This window comes from Pseudomyrmex gracilis, unplaced genomic scaffold (assembly GCF_002006095.1).
Source record: "Pseudomyrmex gracilis isolate BER0280 unplaced genomic scaffold, ASM200609v1 scaffold_3, whole genome shotgun sequence".
NCBI lineage: Eukaryota > Metazoa > Arthropoda > Insecta > Hymenoptera > Formicidae > Pseudomyrmex > Pseudomyrmex gracilis.
In genome coordinates, this window is record NW_018020587.1 from 983,580 (window position 1) to 997,679 (window position 14,100).

A 14,100-nucleotide genomic window follows, 5' to 3' on the forward strand; every position below is an offset into this window, starting at 1 on the left:
ACAATTTTTACAAAAGTTATTCTCAACTCGCGCCGGAAACTCGGTTCACCGTGAAATCTCCCGAGATTTGAACCTCCCGCGCGGAGAGAAACGACTTTATTCTTATCAAAATGCGGTTGCCGCTCTCTCGCCCCGACAGAAAAGCCAATGCATGCAGTCTTTTATGTGTGTGCGCGTCGCCGTGTGGCGCGGTGTGTGTTTTTAGTCCTTGCCAGAACTGTGCACTTTATTGATTCCAGGCTGACCTCCGATTCGCATGGTGAGGCACACACTCGGGCTCGAGTAAACGCGCCACCGTCTACATAGGATGAAAGCTCTCATCGTTGTCTCGACTAGGTTTTTTTTTCTACAGTCTTTTTTTCTTGTTTATTTCACGAGCGACGAGTGAATCCGATGAATCGGAAAACAACGCGTGGCTTTCCAATTTATTTCGACTTTATTCGAACCTGGGCTTTTCTACGCGACTAAATACGTTCAGAAAAAAAATTTCATTCTCTTCTTTGCGTTAATATTTGATATTAAGCGCTGCAAAGTGAACACAATAGAAAAAGAGGATATCACATAGAGAGAAATAAATGAAATAATTTAAAGGTCAAATCGCGTCGATATAACAATATCGTGTGAAAATTTAGATAATCTAAGTTTTTTGATGACAGACTTTTTTACAGTAATTATTGAACGATAAAAAGAAAAACGAGTGCGCAGTTTTTTTTTTTCAAAATAACACAGTAAGCACTCGGAGTACATGCATGTCACGACGATTATAATAACAGGTTTCATTCTCGATGACTCGCGTTCTACAGTTCTTATTACTCTCTTCTCATCGGAGTTATTCAATTCTCGTGTGCTCGTTAATGAAAGTTACCACGAAACATTTTATTTAACACCTCTCACGCGTTTGTTGAGTGTCCTTAGATCGTTGCGCAGTGAGACACATTCGCGCAATACACGTTTTCTTCTTTCCCGATACGTAACACCGTCGAACAGTTAGTTTTAAACTTAGCAACTTAGGTCTTACGAAATACAACTCTTTCCTATTCACACTATCTACGTTTTTACGGGTTTGATCTTTCTCAATTACGTATAAGAATTTGTTACTTTTGTAATTTATCTTTAAACATTAAATTTTTACGTCCTGCAACAACAAAAAATTCCGCTGAAAAAGCCTAATGGATCTAATAAGACCTTCGTTAAAATTGTACCGACATTTTTAGTAATCTGAAATTTTTAGTAATCTTTGTTTGCTTTGCGAATCGTTTTGATTCTACCTTCGCGTAAAAGAAAAATATAGAGCTGTTCGTGCGACTGACATATTCAACAACACGTCAGACATTAACGACCACTACCAACGGTCGCGTAGATACAATTTGACCTGATTATTCCTTACGACTATTCTCCTCCATAATTCACTGGTGAGCAGTATAGGTGGTAATCATAAATTTTATTGTGAGCGCTGGCGCGCGCGTAACTTCTGATATGCAACAAGCCAGCGTTGTGTCTCAGTGAAGAGAGCGAATTTCGCAGCAATGTGTACAGAATATATTCCTGAGTACACAGAGAAAGTATCCAATTTCCATTATATTTCGATCGAAATGATCAACTTTTCGAAATACAAAGATTGCTTTCTTGTAGAAAATAAAACATGATTTGATTTTATTATTTTTGTCGCATATTTACATATCTATTAAAAGTAATTTGTAACAGAGATCATACTTCATCGCGCGAAAACATTTAATTACATAAACTCGCGTTAGACTATAAATAAATGATTTTTTGTAAATATTGTTGAGAATCTCGCGAAGAGCTAGTAAGCGTTTTTTGTTTGCTTACTCGAAGTGTAGAAACTTCTTGTATGAGTTACATCTTATTATCGACGCAAGAAATCCGAACGAGTTATAAGAACGATATGATTGCTTAAGTTATTACGGAATCTGTGTCAGCTAAAGTTCTACTATGTATATGTACATATAATAGAACTTGGACGTAACGTATACCCATATTATATTGATCGAAATAATATTTTCATTCTGATAGTAAGAGACAAAACAAACACGTACTTTTAATTACAGACACGTGACTAAAATAAAGTCACGTGACTTTAGTCAAGTGTCTTTAAAATCGTGACCAAAGTAAAGTCACGTGACGTTACAGTACCATGCCTTTTGATATTTGTTTAAATAATCAAAAGTGTGATACACTAAAATAATTGCGCACACGCAAACTGTGCTAGAAATTTTTATTCCACGTGTCTACATACAAATTGAGCTACTTTTCGCGAAGATTATACTTTAACTCCGGCGCGCGTCAATACATAAATCCTTTCCAAGATACTGCTTACACTTAAATTTGAATTTGGAAACAACGATTACTTCGGATAAATTTGCGAAGTTTCGACTAATAATACAACTCCGCAAAAGTTTGGAAACGCAACAACGAATTTCGAAATCCATCAATCTTCAAGGCACTTATCTATACATGATTCCCGCGCTTTATCTTGCAATGTCAATTATTTTTGCGACCGAGATTTCCGAAAAAGCAGTCTAATTTTGAACAAATGGAACTCATCTGTGAATATCACAAACGCTGTTTTAGAAGAAATTCATCAAGAACAGTCAGTTAGCAAAATTATTTTTGAAACTTTATTCCCGACTTTTCGGCAATCAAAAGGTAACGTGGCTTCGTTGATGATACGTTAGTTCGATTATGTCTTATTGACGTGACTCGGCATGTGGACGCCGCGAAATTGGGTCATCGCATATATATATATATACATATACATATACATGTGTGTGTGTGTGTGTGTAGGTAACTGCTACCGCGCGTAAAACAAAATTATTCCGCGAAATTTCCCAACGCTCTGGATAAAGGTCTATTTGCGCAATATTAAGAACGCCATTAACGGTTGATACCAGTCAAGGCAGATAATGCTGATGATACTCTATTCATTTTTAGTTAATTAAATATCTGATTTATCTCCGTTTTATACTGTGTAACATTTCGGTAATGACTCTTCAATTATAATTCACAACATTGCTTAAACAATTATACAGTCTAAAAGGATTATTGTCTATTTAGACCATTCTGTTGGAAGTTTTTAGTCAGATGTATAAAGATAAAATAAAAAAACATGCGCGTAAATTAAAAGCGTTATCATAATTTCTTTTTTAAAGGAAATTTTACCTTTTTTATATGTGAAAAAAATTAATTATTGTTTATTTTTTAAATTATTTAATGTCGCTGACGCGTATATACACGATGCAAGAGAGCGGTGCGTTTGAATATCGTGGAAATAAAGACGATCTTACATACCTATCCGACGCAGAGAAATCAGACGACGCTCACGTGACAAGCGCAAGATTTATCGCAGTTGCCGTTTTCTTCGAAAACTAATGCGCTTTACGTCCATCCGACAAGTCGGCTTCCGCAATGTGACATAAATACATATTTATTGTGTACGCAAAACACGCACGTAACACACAATATAGGTACACGGCCACACGCAGACTCCGGAATTTATTCAACTTTATTCCGCTCTTTTTGTTCCATTATTTTCGTTCGATATCCGATGGATGCGTTCGCGCGGTTGCGTCTTTCTCTTTTACAAAATGCAATCCTGCGAATTGTGTTCACTTTCTTCGCTGTAGTATACGCTTTAACATATAACGCTTGTTATGCTCGCCATTAAGCCGTGTTAATTGTAAGCTCGCTCGGAATCATCTCACGTATATTATCGAACACGCGGATCAAATAAAGTAAATAAACGTGCGTGTAAACTATTTACACTCTTCGCGGCTTTTAATCCTTGTTTACTAGAGATTCTTCCCCCTACGTGCAGTCACGGAATAAATGCTAATTATGACCGACCGACAAACTGTTCAAAATGTATTCGCATACAAAATGTCTCAAAACACGAACAGAGAACGCAATACCAATTTACAAAGTAAATTTAATTCATGTGTAGTTCAAATTTTCAAACAAATTCGTTTACTCATTATCGTTGGAAATTATTTGCCTCGTGTGTTTTCCGTCCATCTTTATCGCACATGAAATGATGACCGCGCGCTTGAGTCATTTCATTTGAGCGACTAATTTTAAGAATAAACTAATTAAATGTTCGAATTGTAACTCTTTCAACGAACTTTTTGCACACGCACACACAATAAAAACAACCTCACATAATTTATATGTAAAATATGCAAAATCTTTAACAAATAAATAAATACAAATTAGAGACGGATCAGCCAAACAAATCTGAATGTCGAATAACACGCGGGACAAAGGGCAGTTCTCAATGTTATTTGAGAAAATAACAGCAAGTGTTGACTTTAAACAGATTGCAGATTTGCGGTGTATATCCTATCGCGAAAATTGAGGATCATCCGCGCATTCAACGTCGAGTCATTATTACCGCCCGATCCCGTCGTGAACGAGCGCGATAATTCGCGCCGTATAAGCGCCATTGTCTAACCACGTGTAATACCATATTCATCCCGCTTGTACGCACTTAGTTTCAGAACAGTGTTGGTCGTTAAACGACGCGGAGATTACCGCGAGAAACCCTTTTGATCGGTTAAGATAAATGTAATCTCAATGAACAGACATATATATGTGTATATATACATATATATATATGTATATATATATATTTACACACATATGTATACATATATATAATTGGATATTTATTAAAAAAATAATTACAATAAGTAAATATTAATTCAAGAATTCTCAATGGTTTAAGATATTTTTAAAATAGTTTTTTAGTTATTAATTTCTAACTTTACGCAAATGTGAACGCTTTAATTATTTCTTTAACAAATGTCCGACCAGTGATACTCGTCGGGTCATTGAAACATTTACCTTACGATTCTCTCGTACGACAGGAATCCCCCGTCGGCGGGAGATGATGTGGAACGGGAGGTGTGTCGGGGAAGGGCGCAAAGGAAGGTACGTTACGTTTAGAAAAAAAAACTTCTTTTGAAAAAAAGAGCTGAGAGTGACAACAGGAAGTGGGACACTTTGTAGTCGGTGCAGTGGGTGAGAAGTAGTAAGTGAGACGTATCCAGCGAGTGATCAAGTGGCGGTGCATACTTACGTCCCGTTAAAGGGTGCATCAGAGCGGGGTGCGAGGTGGCTGCTGCAGCGGCTGGTTGCTTGGGTTTGCTAACCTTTGTGTTACTTTTTGCAAATTCCAAACGTATGGTTTGTGGCATATCAGGATCGAATCTAACCCCCTGCTGCAAATAGATTCCCTAAATTAGTAAATCGGGAGCACACGTGGATGGACGGTGGTAAGTAAGTGTAGTAGGCAAGAGAGAGAGAAAAAGAGAGAAAAAAAAGAGAAAAAAGAGAAAAAAGAGAATGAGAGAAGAGAGCGACAGTGTGAGCACCTTTCGTCACTAACTTCTGTTAGGTTGATTCTTCCTTTTCGTTTAAATTACGACAAATAAATATTATGCTAAAATACTTAAATATTTAAAAAAAGTACAAAAGAAATTTGTTTCGCGTGTATAATATTTACCATACTTAAAGTGTTGCAGTATTGCATTACTTCAACATATGGTAATAACCACAGAAATATTGAAATATCATGTTTTATTCGAATAATGATGTGTGTTCGCGGCGCGTTTTCCGCGGCGGTTTGTTTGTTTGCAATACGTTTTGCGTTGACATCATTCATTTTACATTATGAATTTAACGTAAAAGTGAGCTAGATTAATGTTTACAACATGTTGATGTTAATCGATAATCATAAATCGTCAGCGGATATACGATATAAAAGTAGTTTCTTTTTTTTTTATCCAATGTTTATCACCACGATGCAACAGTACAAAATTACAGTAAGATTTACATACTCCGTTATTCTTCCGAACGATTCTTCAAAGTAAAGCTATCTTATTACTTAATAAATTTCTTACTGCATAAGAATGCATTAAAAAGTAATAAATAAATCGTTAATATCGTACAGAATTACATTTTTCTTACTTTTGTTCTTCTCTATAAATATTGTTATTAATATTATATACAACATAAAAATTATTTTTGGAAATAAAAAATAGAACTATAGAAAATGATGTGTTATTTTTATATCTGTTATGGCACACACATTTTTCTTGCGTGCAGAATTAAATTGAAAAGGTTGATCGAACCACGAGCGGATAGCGACGAAAGTGACGTAGATATAATAATAGTACGAGATCACACCGGGTACAAGGAAACTTAGCACAAGGGTAATATGTATATATATATATATATATATATATATATATATATATATATATATGTATGTGTATATGTGTATAATATGTGTTTCTCTTCTTGTAGGTGTATTCAGAAGGTGGGCCGCTCGTTAGTCGGTTCCAGCGGAAATGGTGGATCTAGCGAACGTGTCCATCCGACAAAAGGATGTTTCTCTACGCGAGGTACTTTCGTACGTAGTAGTGTACATACCGTTGCCATATTGGAGTTATATAACATTGCAGATTGCGTGAGATTAGTTGCAACGGTATGGTATACAGGAGCTTTACGGGGTGACCAACGGTCATGACGAAAAATTCGATCGTCGCTGTACAACGAAAGCTGCTCCACGTGTTTTAAAATCGCGCATACTTCAAAAAATACGTCTTGAGCGAGAATATTTCTGAACCGAAAGTGATCACCCCGTAGATATGTCTATTTACAGATACATACATAGACATATGTATATATATGTATATATATATATACAATATGTACACGCACGTTATATATAAATATAGTTTGTAACTATACACGTTTGCAAAATAGAAATGTTTTTCAACTTTTTAGAACGCAAAATAATTCTCTAAAAGTTTTAAAATGTGTTTTACACTACATAAAAAATATTTAAAACGGTTTTGCTTTATAAAACTCTAAAAAAAAAATGCAAAAACTAAGAAACTTTTATCTGTAATTGTTTTTTTTTTTTCATTTTGGACACGTGATTTAAAAAACGGAGCCAGACTATGCGCGATTCCGTGTGGAAATTCGTGAATATAGCGCGAAGAGAAAATTTGTCGATTCAACATACGCGAATTGAACAAAAATTTTTCTTTGCATTACTCACGAATCTGGAATACGCGTGTAGTCTGGTTTTATTCTTATGGCGATCGCGAATATTTATTCTTGACACACCTGAAAAATTTCGTGCACGTATTCAGATATATATATATATATAATATATAATATGTATATATATATATATGCAACAGCATGATACTCTTGTCGGAAGGCAAACACATATCACATATATAAATATATGTATATATACAAATATATATATTTATATGTATATATATATATAGATATACCGATAATGCCACACGGTGCAGCGTTATTACTATATGCTTTGTTACGTATACAGGTAGACAAAAGGGAGTACTACATTTAGTCCTAATGAGAGAAAGAAAAATAGAAAAGCTATACGATAAAGAGAGATGAAGTATCAGATAGACAGAAAGAGGTCGTGGGTGATAATAACTAATAAAGGTAAAAGAGCTAGAGGTAGCATTAACCCGTGCCAGCTGGAGAGTCTAAGGCAGGGTGGAATTGTAAAAAAAATAATAATAATAACTGCCGGGTATATCTGTGTAACGAGTGAGTGTGTCACTGTGTGTACGTATATATAATGGCTGTATCAAAATCCGCGCGTCAACCCTGATAGAGATTCCCTGCTACAGAGTCCATCACCTTTATCTTTTTTCCCCACTTGCCTCACTTCTCGCGATGCCTGCGAGAAAAGGGCTATTACCTGCAGATCCTGCTTCGCCGCCTCCGCGCCTGCCCTCGTGTGAAAAGTCACGAATCCCACCGGCTGAAACGAGACAAAAAGAAAACGAATATACAACGAGGAGCACGTTGCCATTCGTCGCGTCCACGATTAGCATCTCGCTCCCGGCGGGCGTTCATTAAATACGCGTTTTCGTTGCCCGCGCCGTTAGCGCGCGCCGGCGAGCGAGCTTGCGCTAGTCGTTGACGCGTCTCTCCTTCATCCATCGCTCCTTCTTCGCATCGCTCTCCGCGTTCCCATTTGGGAACGTCTATCGCGTTAGCCATAATGAATGAGATAAACAGATGCTATGTACTACGAATCACGATTATATTTCTGCAGGCAGTGAGAAAGTTTCATCATCTCGGAAATTTAATTTCCAGATATATTTGCTCTTTTTTTTACAATTAATGTATTTTCTTGTGATTATTAACTTTTCTTTGGAGGTTAAAAACCACAATCCTGGTCGTGTAAAATATTTTAGTTATTTAATCGAGAACTTTTGAAACGGCACGTCACATTGTTGCTACCTTTCTCTCTTTCTCTCGTAAATTTTCACACATTTCTTAATATAGCTCTTTCATATCCGCGCGCGCACGCGCATTCGCTAATTTATTCCGTAGACGGCATCGATTCCATCGGTTTTATACGGAATTAACGGAGCAACGAGGACGCCGAGGGTCGCGACGCGAAAACGCGCGGATCAATCCGCGCGCGCTAACGATCGTCCGTCAAGGCGAACCTACCTGCGCTTCATAATGCATCACGTGATTGCAACCAGCTGCAGTCGAAGGTGTCGATTCCGCGATGCCGAGAGATAGGAAATACTCGATCGTTAACGCGCTCGCGGAGGATTCGTTACTCGCTGCCCTTTATTTCCGCGCCACGTCTCTCGAATATTCATGCACCCGAAAGAATGAAATTGGATTCCTCTCGGTCGAGCTCGGAGCAGATTTTCCGAGGGTGGAAACATCACATGTATAATGCAAACGGTATTTTATTTATCTACAAACTTTCTAAGCAGTTTCTTATTCTCGCACTTCTATCTCATCGATTGATCAAAATAATTGTGTTGAAAATATAATAGTAGGATATTTTTTTACAATATAATGCATGTTACATCGCAAATTATACTGATTGTAACACCTGTAAGACCAGCTCTATAGAAAGTTCATAATCGGCGATTTGAAAAAAAAAAAAAACAAAATAATCTCGAACTAATATCACGTTGTCGGTGGTTAAAACAAACCAGGAAAACTAACACGCCGCACTTTCACTCTGTATGCACATGTAATAGCTCTCGCAATAACCGCACCGCCCGTCGGCCCATTTTTATTTCGCGGCGAATGCAATCCGTTTCCATCGATTCGAACATTAGATGTATATAGTCTCGTGCGCGTGCGGCAAGTACACGCGCGGCTTCTACCGTAATAGCGTGCGCATTACGCGAATACCCGGAATTATTCTTATCGGGACACGGAATACCCGAACGTAATGTCGTTTCGCCGCCCGAGCGGCTGTTTTTTTTTTCTTTTTTTTTATACCTAACGTGCATATCGTGATGAGATGTAGGTTAATGGTCATGCGTGCATCGCCCGACGGAGAGACGCGATCGATTTTTCCTCTTTCCACTGTATTTTTCTTCCTCCGTTTTTTTTTTTTTTGTGTTGCTGTTGTTGTATGTACACCATGTGCACCTGATGTGTATACGAACCGCGACGACGACGTTGCGACGCGTATCGGCTTTTCTTCCAGGTGCCGCTGTTCTTTGTGCGGTGGTTGTCGCCATCGCGGCGGCAACTCGCGCCCGTGTGTTGTTCGCCGTGTGTGCGCGCACCATAAGGCCATGTAAATGCGCATGCAATTATGCACGTAACCCCAGATAAAGGCAGGTGGAGGCGCCACTTCGCGCGCGTGCCGCACCGCTGGTCACATATAATCGAAAGGCCGGAGAATTACGATACGCCTACGCCTACGGATTTTACAACGTCGCACGTTGTTCAGAAAGTCGCGACACAAAGCTGTGACACAAAACGCGCGTTTAATATAGGATTTAATACGCTTTTTTTACGGTTCTCGCGTCATCGGAAGGATTTTTCCATTTTTTTCCTCGAAAATTGACCATTACACGTAATTCGCAACAAAATAAAACGGATGAAAAATTGAGCAAAATACAGTAATTAAAACTACATAAATATTGGATAAATGTAACGCAACAAAACGGTTGTTCAACACTGCGTACGTGCAATATAAAATTAATTACAATCATAAAATCGCAATATCCAAACTTCGAAAATTATCGATCGCGTTATTTTCTCGTCGGAAACTAACTTAGCTGATATCAATAATTTAGATGTGAATAACCCGAAGAAGATAAAGCTTGTTTAAAAACGAATAGACGACGCGATATCAGCTCAATTATCGCAAGACAAACACTAAGTGACTCTTACGGTGACCAATCGTATTTTATAACTGGAATTTGTTTTAAGTTAATAGCGGGCGAGAAAAAATTCTCTCTATTTGAGAATTGTGTCTCTTCGTTATACGCGATCGATTTAATCTGACTAAGCTAAAATCGAGTCGGAGAGATTTAATCCATCTTGAAAAGAACTGCAATCTCAATTGGATCAAGAAGAGATAAATTCTCGCTTGTAGAAGATTTTTCAACGGCAACTTCACAACGCGAAGGATATAAATCATCATCACGGCTGTACAAAGGGGGGCTTTGTGCGGACTTCGCGAATGGCACGTCGCGAACCTGATAACGAAAGAATGCGAGACAACAAAAGCTTCCTAACAACAATTTGAAAATCTTTCTTCGAGTCTTTCTCCTCGCACGTTTTTTGAGAGAACGCGACTCTTCCTTTTCCTGCGCTTTTCGTTTCCCCCCGACAACGCAACGATGACGACCGAAGGAAACAAATGGAAAGACCGGCCCGACCCGGTATCGATTCGCACCAGAGTCAGTCGTACCCAACCGTGCCAGTGGCCAAGGAGGTTTAAGGCACCGTTCACACGGAAGCTGTGCCTCTCTCGCCTCGTTTTATTCGCATTCTGCCTGTATTATATCCAATTACATCACCGCGACCATTACGAGTCGCTCGCGCGTTCCGCGCTGCTTACAATGAGGTCAAGCCACATGCAGAAACGAAAACGTGTTATTAACTTTGTTGTCCGTGGAATATTCTCGCGGATTATTTTTAATAATCGATGCCGCACATACGCGTAGGTGAGTTTAATAAATACTGTTTGGATATTGCGAGGTTTTTTTCTTGATATTTAACATTAGACCACCGTACCTACATCTATTTCCATCAAAGGAGTCAATTTATTTTTTCAAAGACAAATAAATTATACATAGCAAAAATATTATAATATATTTGTATGTATCTCGCGCGCACAAATACGCAATTCGAAATTATTTCAATAATTATTTAAGCCACAATAATAATTTGCATACGCGTCTCGCAAAAAGCTCCGTTATACTCATTACCGGTAATTCGAAAGAAGAGAGAGGTCAGCAGATCAGCTAAATCTACACAAATTTGCTGTAGCTCCGTATCTTTGGGTAATTAGTTCTTTTCGTAATTTGCTATTCAACAACATTCCTCGAGTGAAAAGCAATTCTTTTGCGGTCGATACGATCGGCGAGGTTTTATTTTAGAAAGCCGTTGCATGTATCGCGCGCGAGATACACAAGTGAAAAGGCCGCGGAATAAGAAAAAAATAAATATACAAAGGGGTAAGAAAAATGTTAAAATGCTTTATGGATTAGAGATTTTATTACGTCAGTGGTATATGCCCTCTCTCGCGTGTGCTTGTTTCAACGTCGCTGCATAAATTAATGTTATCTCGAGGGATTATACCGAGTTGAGTAGCGCGCGCGACGGCATTGCCGCATGATGAAATTTGATGTATTTCTCTCTGTCGGCTGATTAGATATTGTTAAGGTTTCGTGACTCACGTAATCAACGCGCGCGCGCTTTGGCAAAAACAGAATGGTTTTAACATAAGCATTAGCTAGTTTTAATAATTATCGCGGAACATTTCCAATTCGCAGTTGTAAATCTCGCGAATTCGATTTTTGTGTGCGTTCACATCGCATTTTCTTTATCCATCTTTTTTCATGAAGTAAGTAGATAATTTAGCTATACAAGAATATTTATATGTATGCTGATATGATATATTGTCAAGTCTATTATAGTAAAAAGCGACTTTTGATGACGAATCGATAAACACGCGAGCTGAGAACGCATAAAATCGCGTAAAACTCCTATAGCCTGAACATTCCATCGAAACTTGCGGTCCAAGTTTTTCCATTCGCTTTTCCTTCGAGAATAGACGTGCTGGAGACAGGAAAAGAGAGAGAGAAAGAGAGAAAAAGAGAGTTTGTATGTCGCCATTTTCACTATTCGACGTAATTGATTTGGAATTTTCCCGAACCATATAGATTTTCTAGAAATGTCGAGGAAAGGAGAGCAAGATTCAATTTTATCTTTTCGTCTCTGTGAGTGCATGAAAATATCGATAGTATCGAACTGCCTTGCAAGTGTATCTAGGGCAAATCTGCTTTGGAAGCTACAGAGGTGCTTTTTCGAACGTTGAAAAGCATACGCCGGGAAAAATGTTACGTCGGCAGAATCATATCGTTAATTAAGCGATGGAGCAACTTACCGACGCTGTTTTCCCATTTTTACTCGTGACTTTTAACAGCGATCCCTCGTACCCCTAGAACAAAACAGGAAAAAACATTGCATTATTAAAACTTCTATTGTACCGAAAGATCAGTTACAGAATTAACACAGTTAAATAAAAAATTATTTAACTTTATATCAATTTGAATTTTGCTTAAAAATAGGAAACTTTGCAGTTTGACGATTATTTATCATTGATCGCACATATATCCATTGTTTATGCATCTCATTGTTATATCTACTTTTATCTTGCACAAACAAAATTGAGTTTCTAATGAACGTGAAATCGATTTTACGCGCTTACGAATGGTATCGAGCCTATACGCAAATTTTAACGTGTGCGTTCAGATCGTTATCCGCACTCGAAGAATTGTGTAAATTGATCGTTATCATCACTCACGTCGATTCATCATGTCGTCGTGTGTATGTGTAAACAGATGCGAACAGGAATATCGCGCAAACATACGTTCTCACAATGTGTACTCAGATCTATCAAAGAAAAACAAAAAAATTGCAGTCACTAGACGGCTTATTAATGTGTATGTGTGTGTGTACATTACAAAAAAAAAGTCAAATTACACGTTGCAAAGTTTTTTCTTAATTATCTTGCTTGAAATAACGTAACGTCGCGCGGTATGATTTATACAGTTACTTATTATAGCAAAGATATCTCCAAATATACAAGTGGGTTATAACATTCTACATGCCACGTATACTCGAGCACTGCACAGCAAGCAGTGAAATATTTAGAGATTTTCGAGACATATATATCGAATATTCTATGCAAATGTCTCTAAAATATTTAATTTTAAGCATGTCATAATTCAAGAATACAGAGTTGGCACACGTGGATCTAAATATTTATGAGTTTGGAAGATATATAAATTTAAAGAGGTCAAATAACAAGATAATACCGAATATATAGGTATGTGTATGTTATAGTATTAAATGTTTCTGTCTTAAAATAAATAACAGACAATTTCTGTCACATAACAAATCTGAAAATTAAGAAATACACATTTGTCACACATTTCTTGCACAAAGGTGTCGTTACAAAATATTGGACACAAAAACTTATTTTTTCAACGGCCAATACACGTATTCCCTGTTCTCCGGGGCTATACATATATTTTGAAAAATATAGTACGTAGCAGTGACTTGGCCAAACTCTGCGCTTGCCGAGAATCCGTTAGAGACAGAATTTACGGAGACCATTAAAAATAGCGATGCACCGGATGAAAAGTGGGGCAAGACGTTCACATATTTTATTAAATAACCGACACAAATTCTAAGGTATTTGCGAATTTCTCAACGGCCGTCGCGTTAAACTATCAAACGATCTAACCGCAAACACTCGCGCCACTCGCTTCTCCCGTTGAGAAGCGAGAAAAGCTAATTATTAACCGCGTAAGAGAGTTTTTAATTTGCTCGCGAGCCAGATTAAAAAACGCAAAATTAATGTAGAATACCTCGTTACCGCGTTATCAACAATCTTGCCACCGCGAGAGATAAAAATAGAACTTACACACAGTGGAAACGTTTTCTTAATTTTTATGATAGCAAGTGGAACACGCGAGATGAGCGCTTGGTTACATGCGAACACCGTAACTCGGAGCTCAT

The 14,100-nt window shown here is 37.7% G+C and overlaps 1 protein-coding gene across 4 annotated transcripts in view; it reads right to left on the reverse strand.

Annotated features, from left to right (window-relative positions):
- Nucleotides 1-14,100, reverse strand: part of LOC109855017 (protein couch potato-like) — a 70,706-nt gene that overhangs the window by 17,416 nt on the left and 39,190 nt on the right. For 3 of the 4 annotated variants that reach the window (XM_020428787.1, XM_020428796.1, XM_020428768.1), the window contains exons 3-5: nt 12,461-12,514; nt 7,769-7,831; nt 5,096-5,237 (exon numbers count right to left, since the gene is read on the reverse strand). In XM_020428787.1, coding sequence (XP_020284376.1) covers nt 5,096-5,237; nt 7,769-7,831; nt 12,461-12,514 — 259 coding nt within the window. The remainder of the gene's footprint in view (nt 1-5,095; nt 5,238-7,768; nt 7,832-12,460; nt 12,515-14,100) is intronic. The other variant, XM_020428778.1, reaches the window with a different exon arrangement.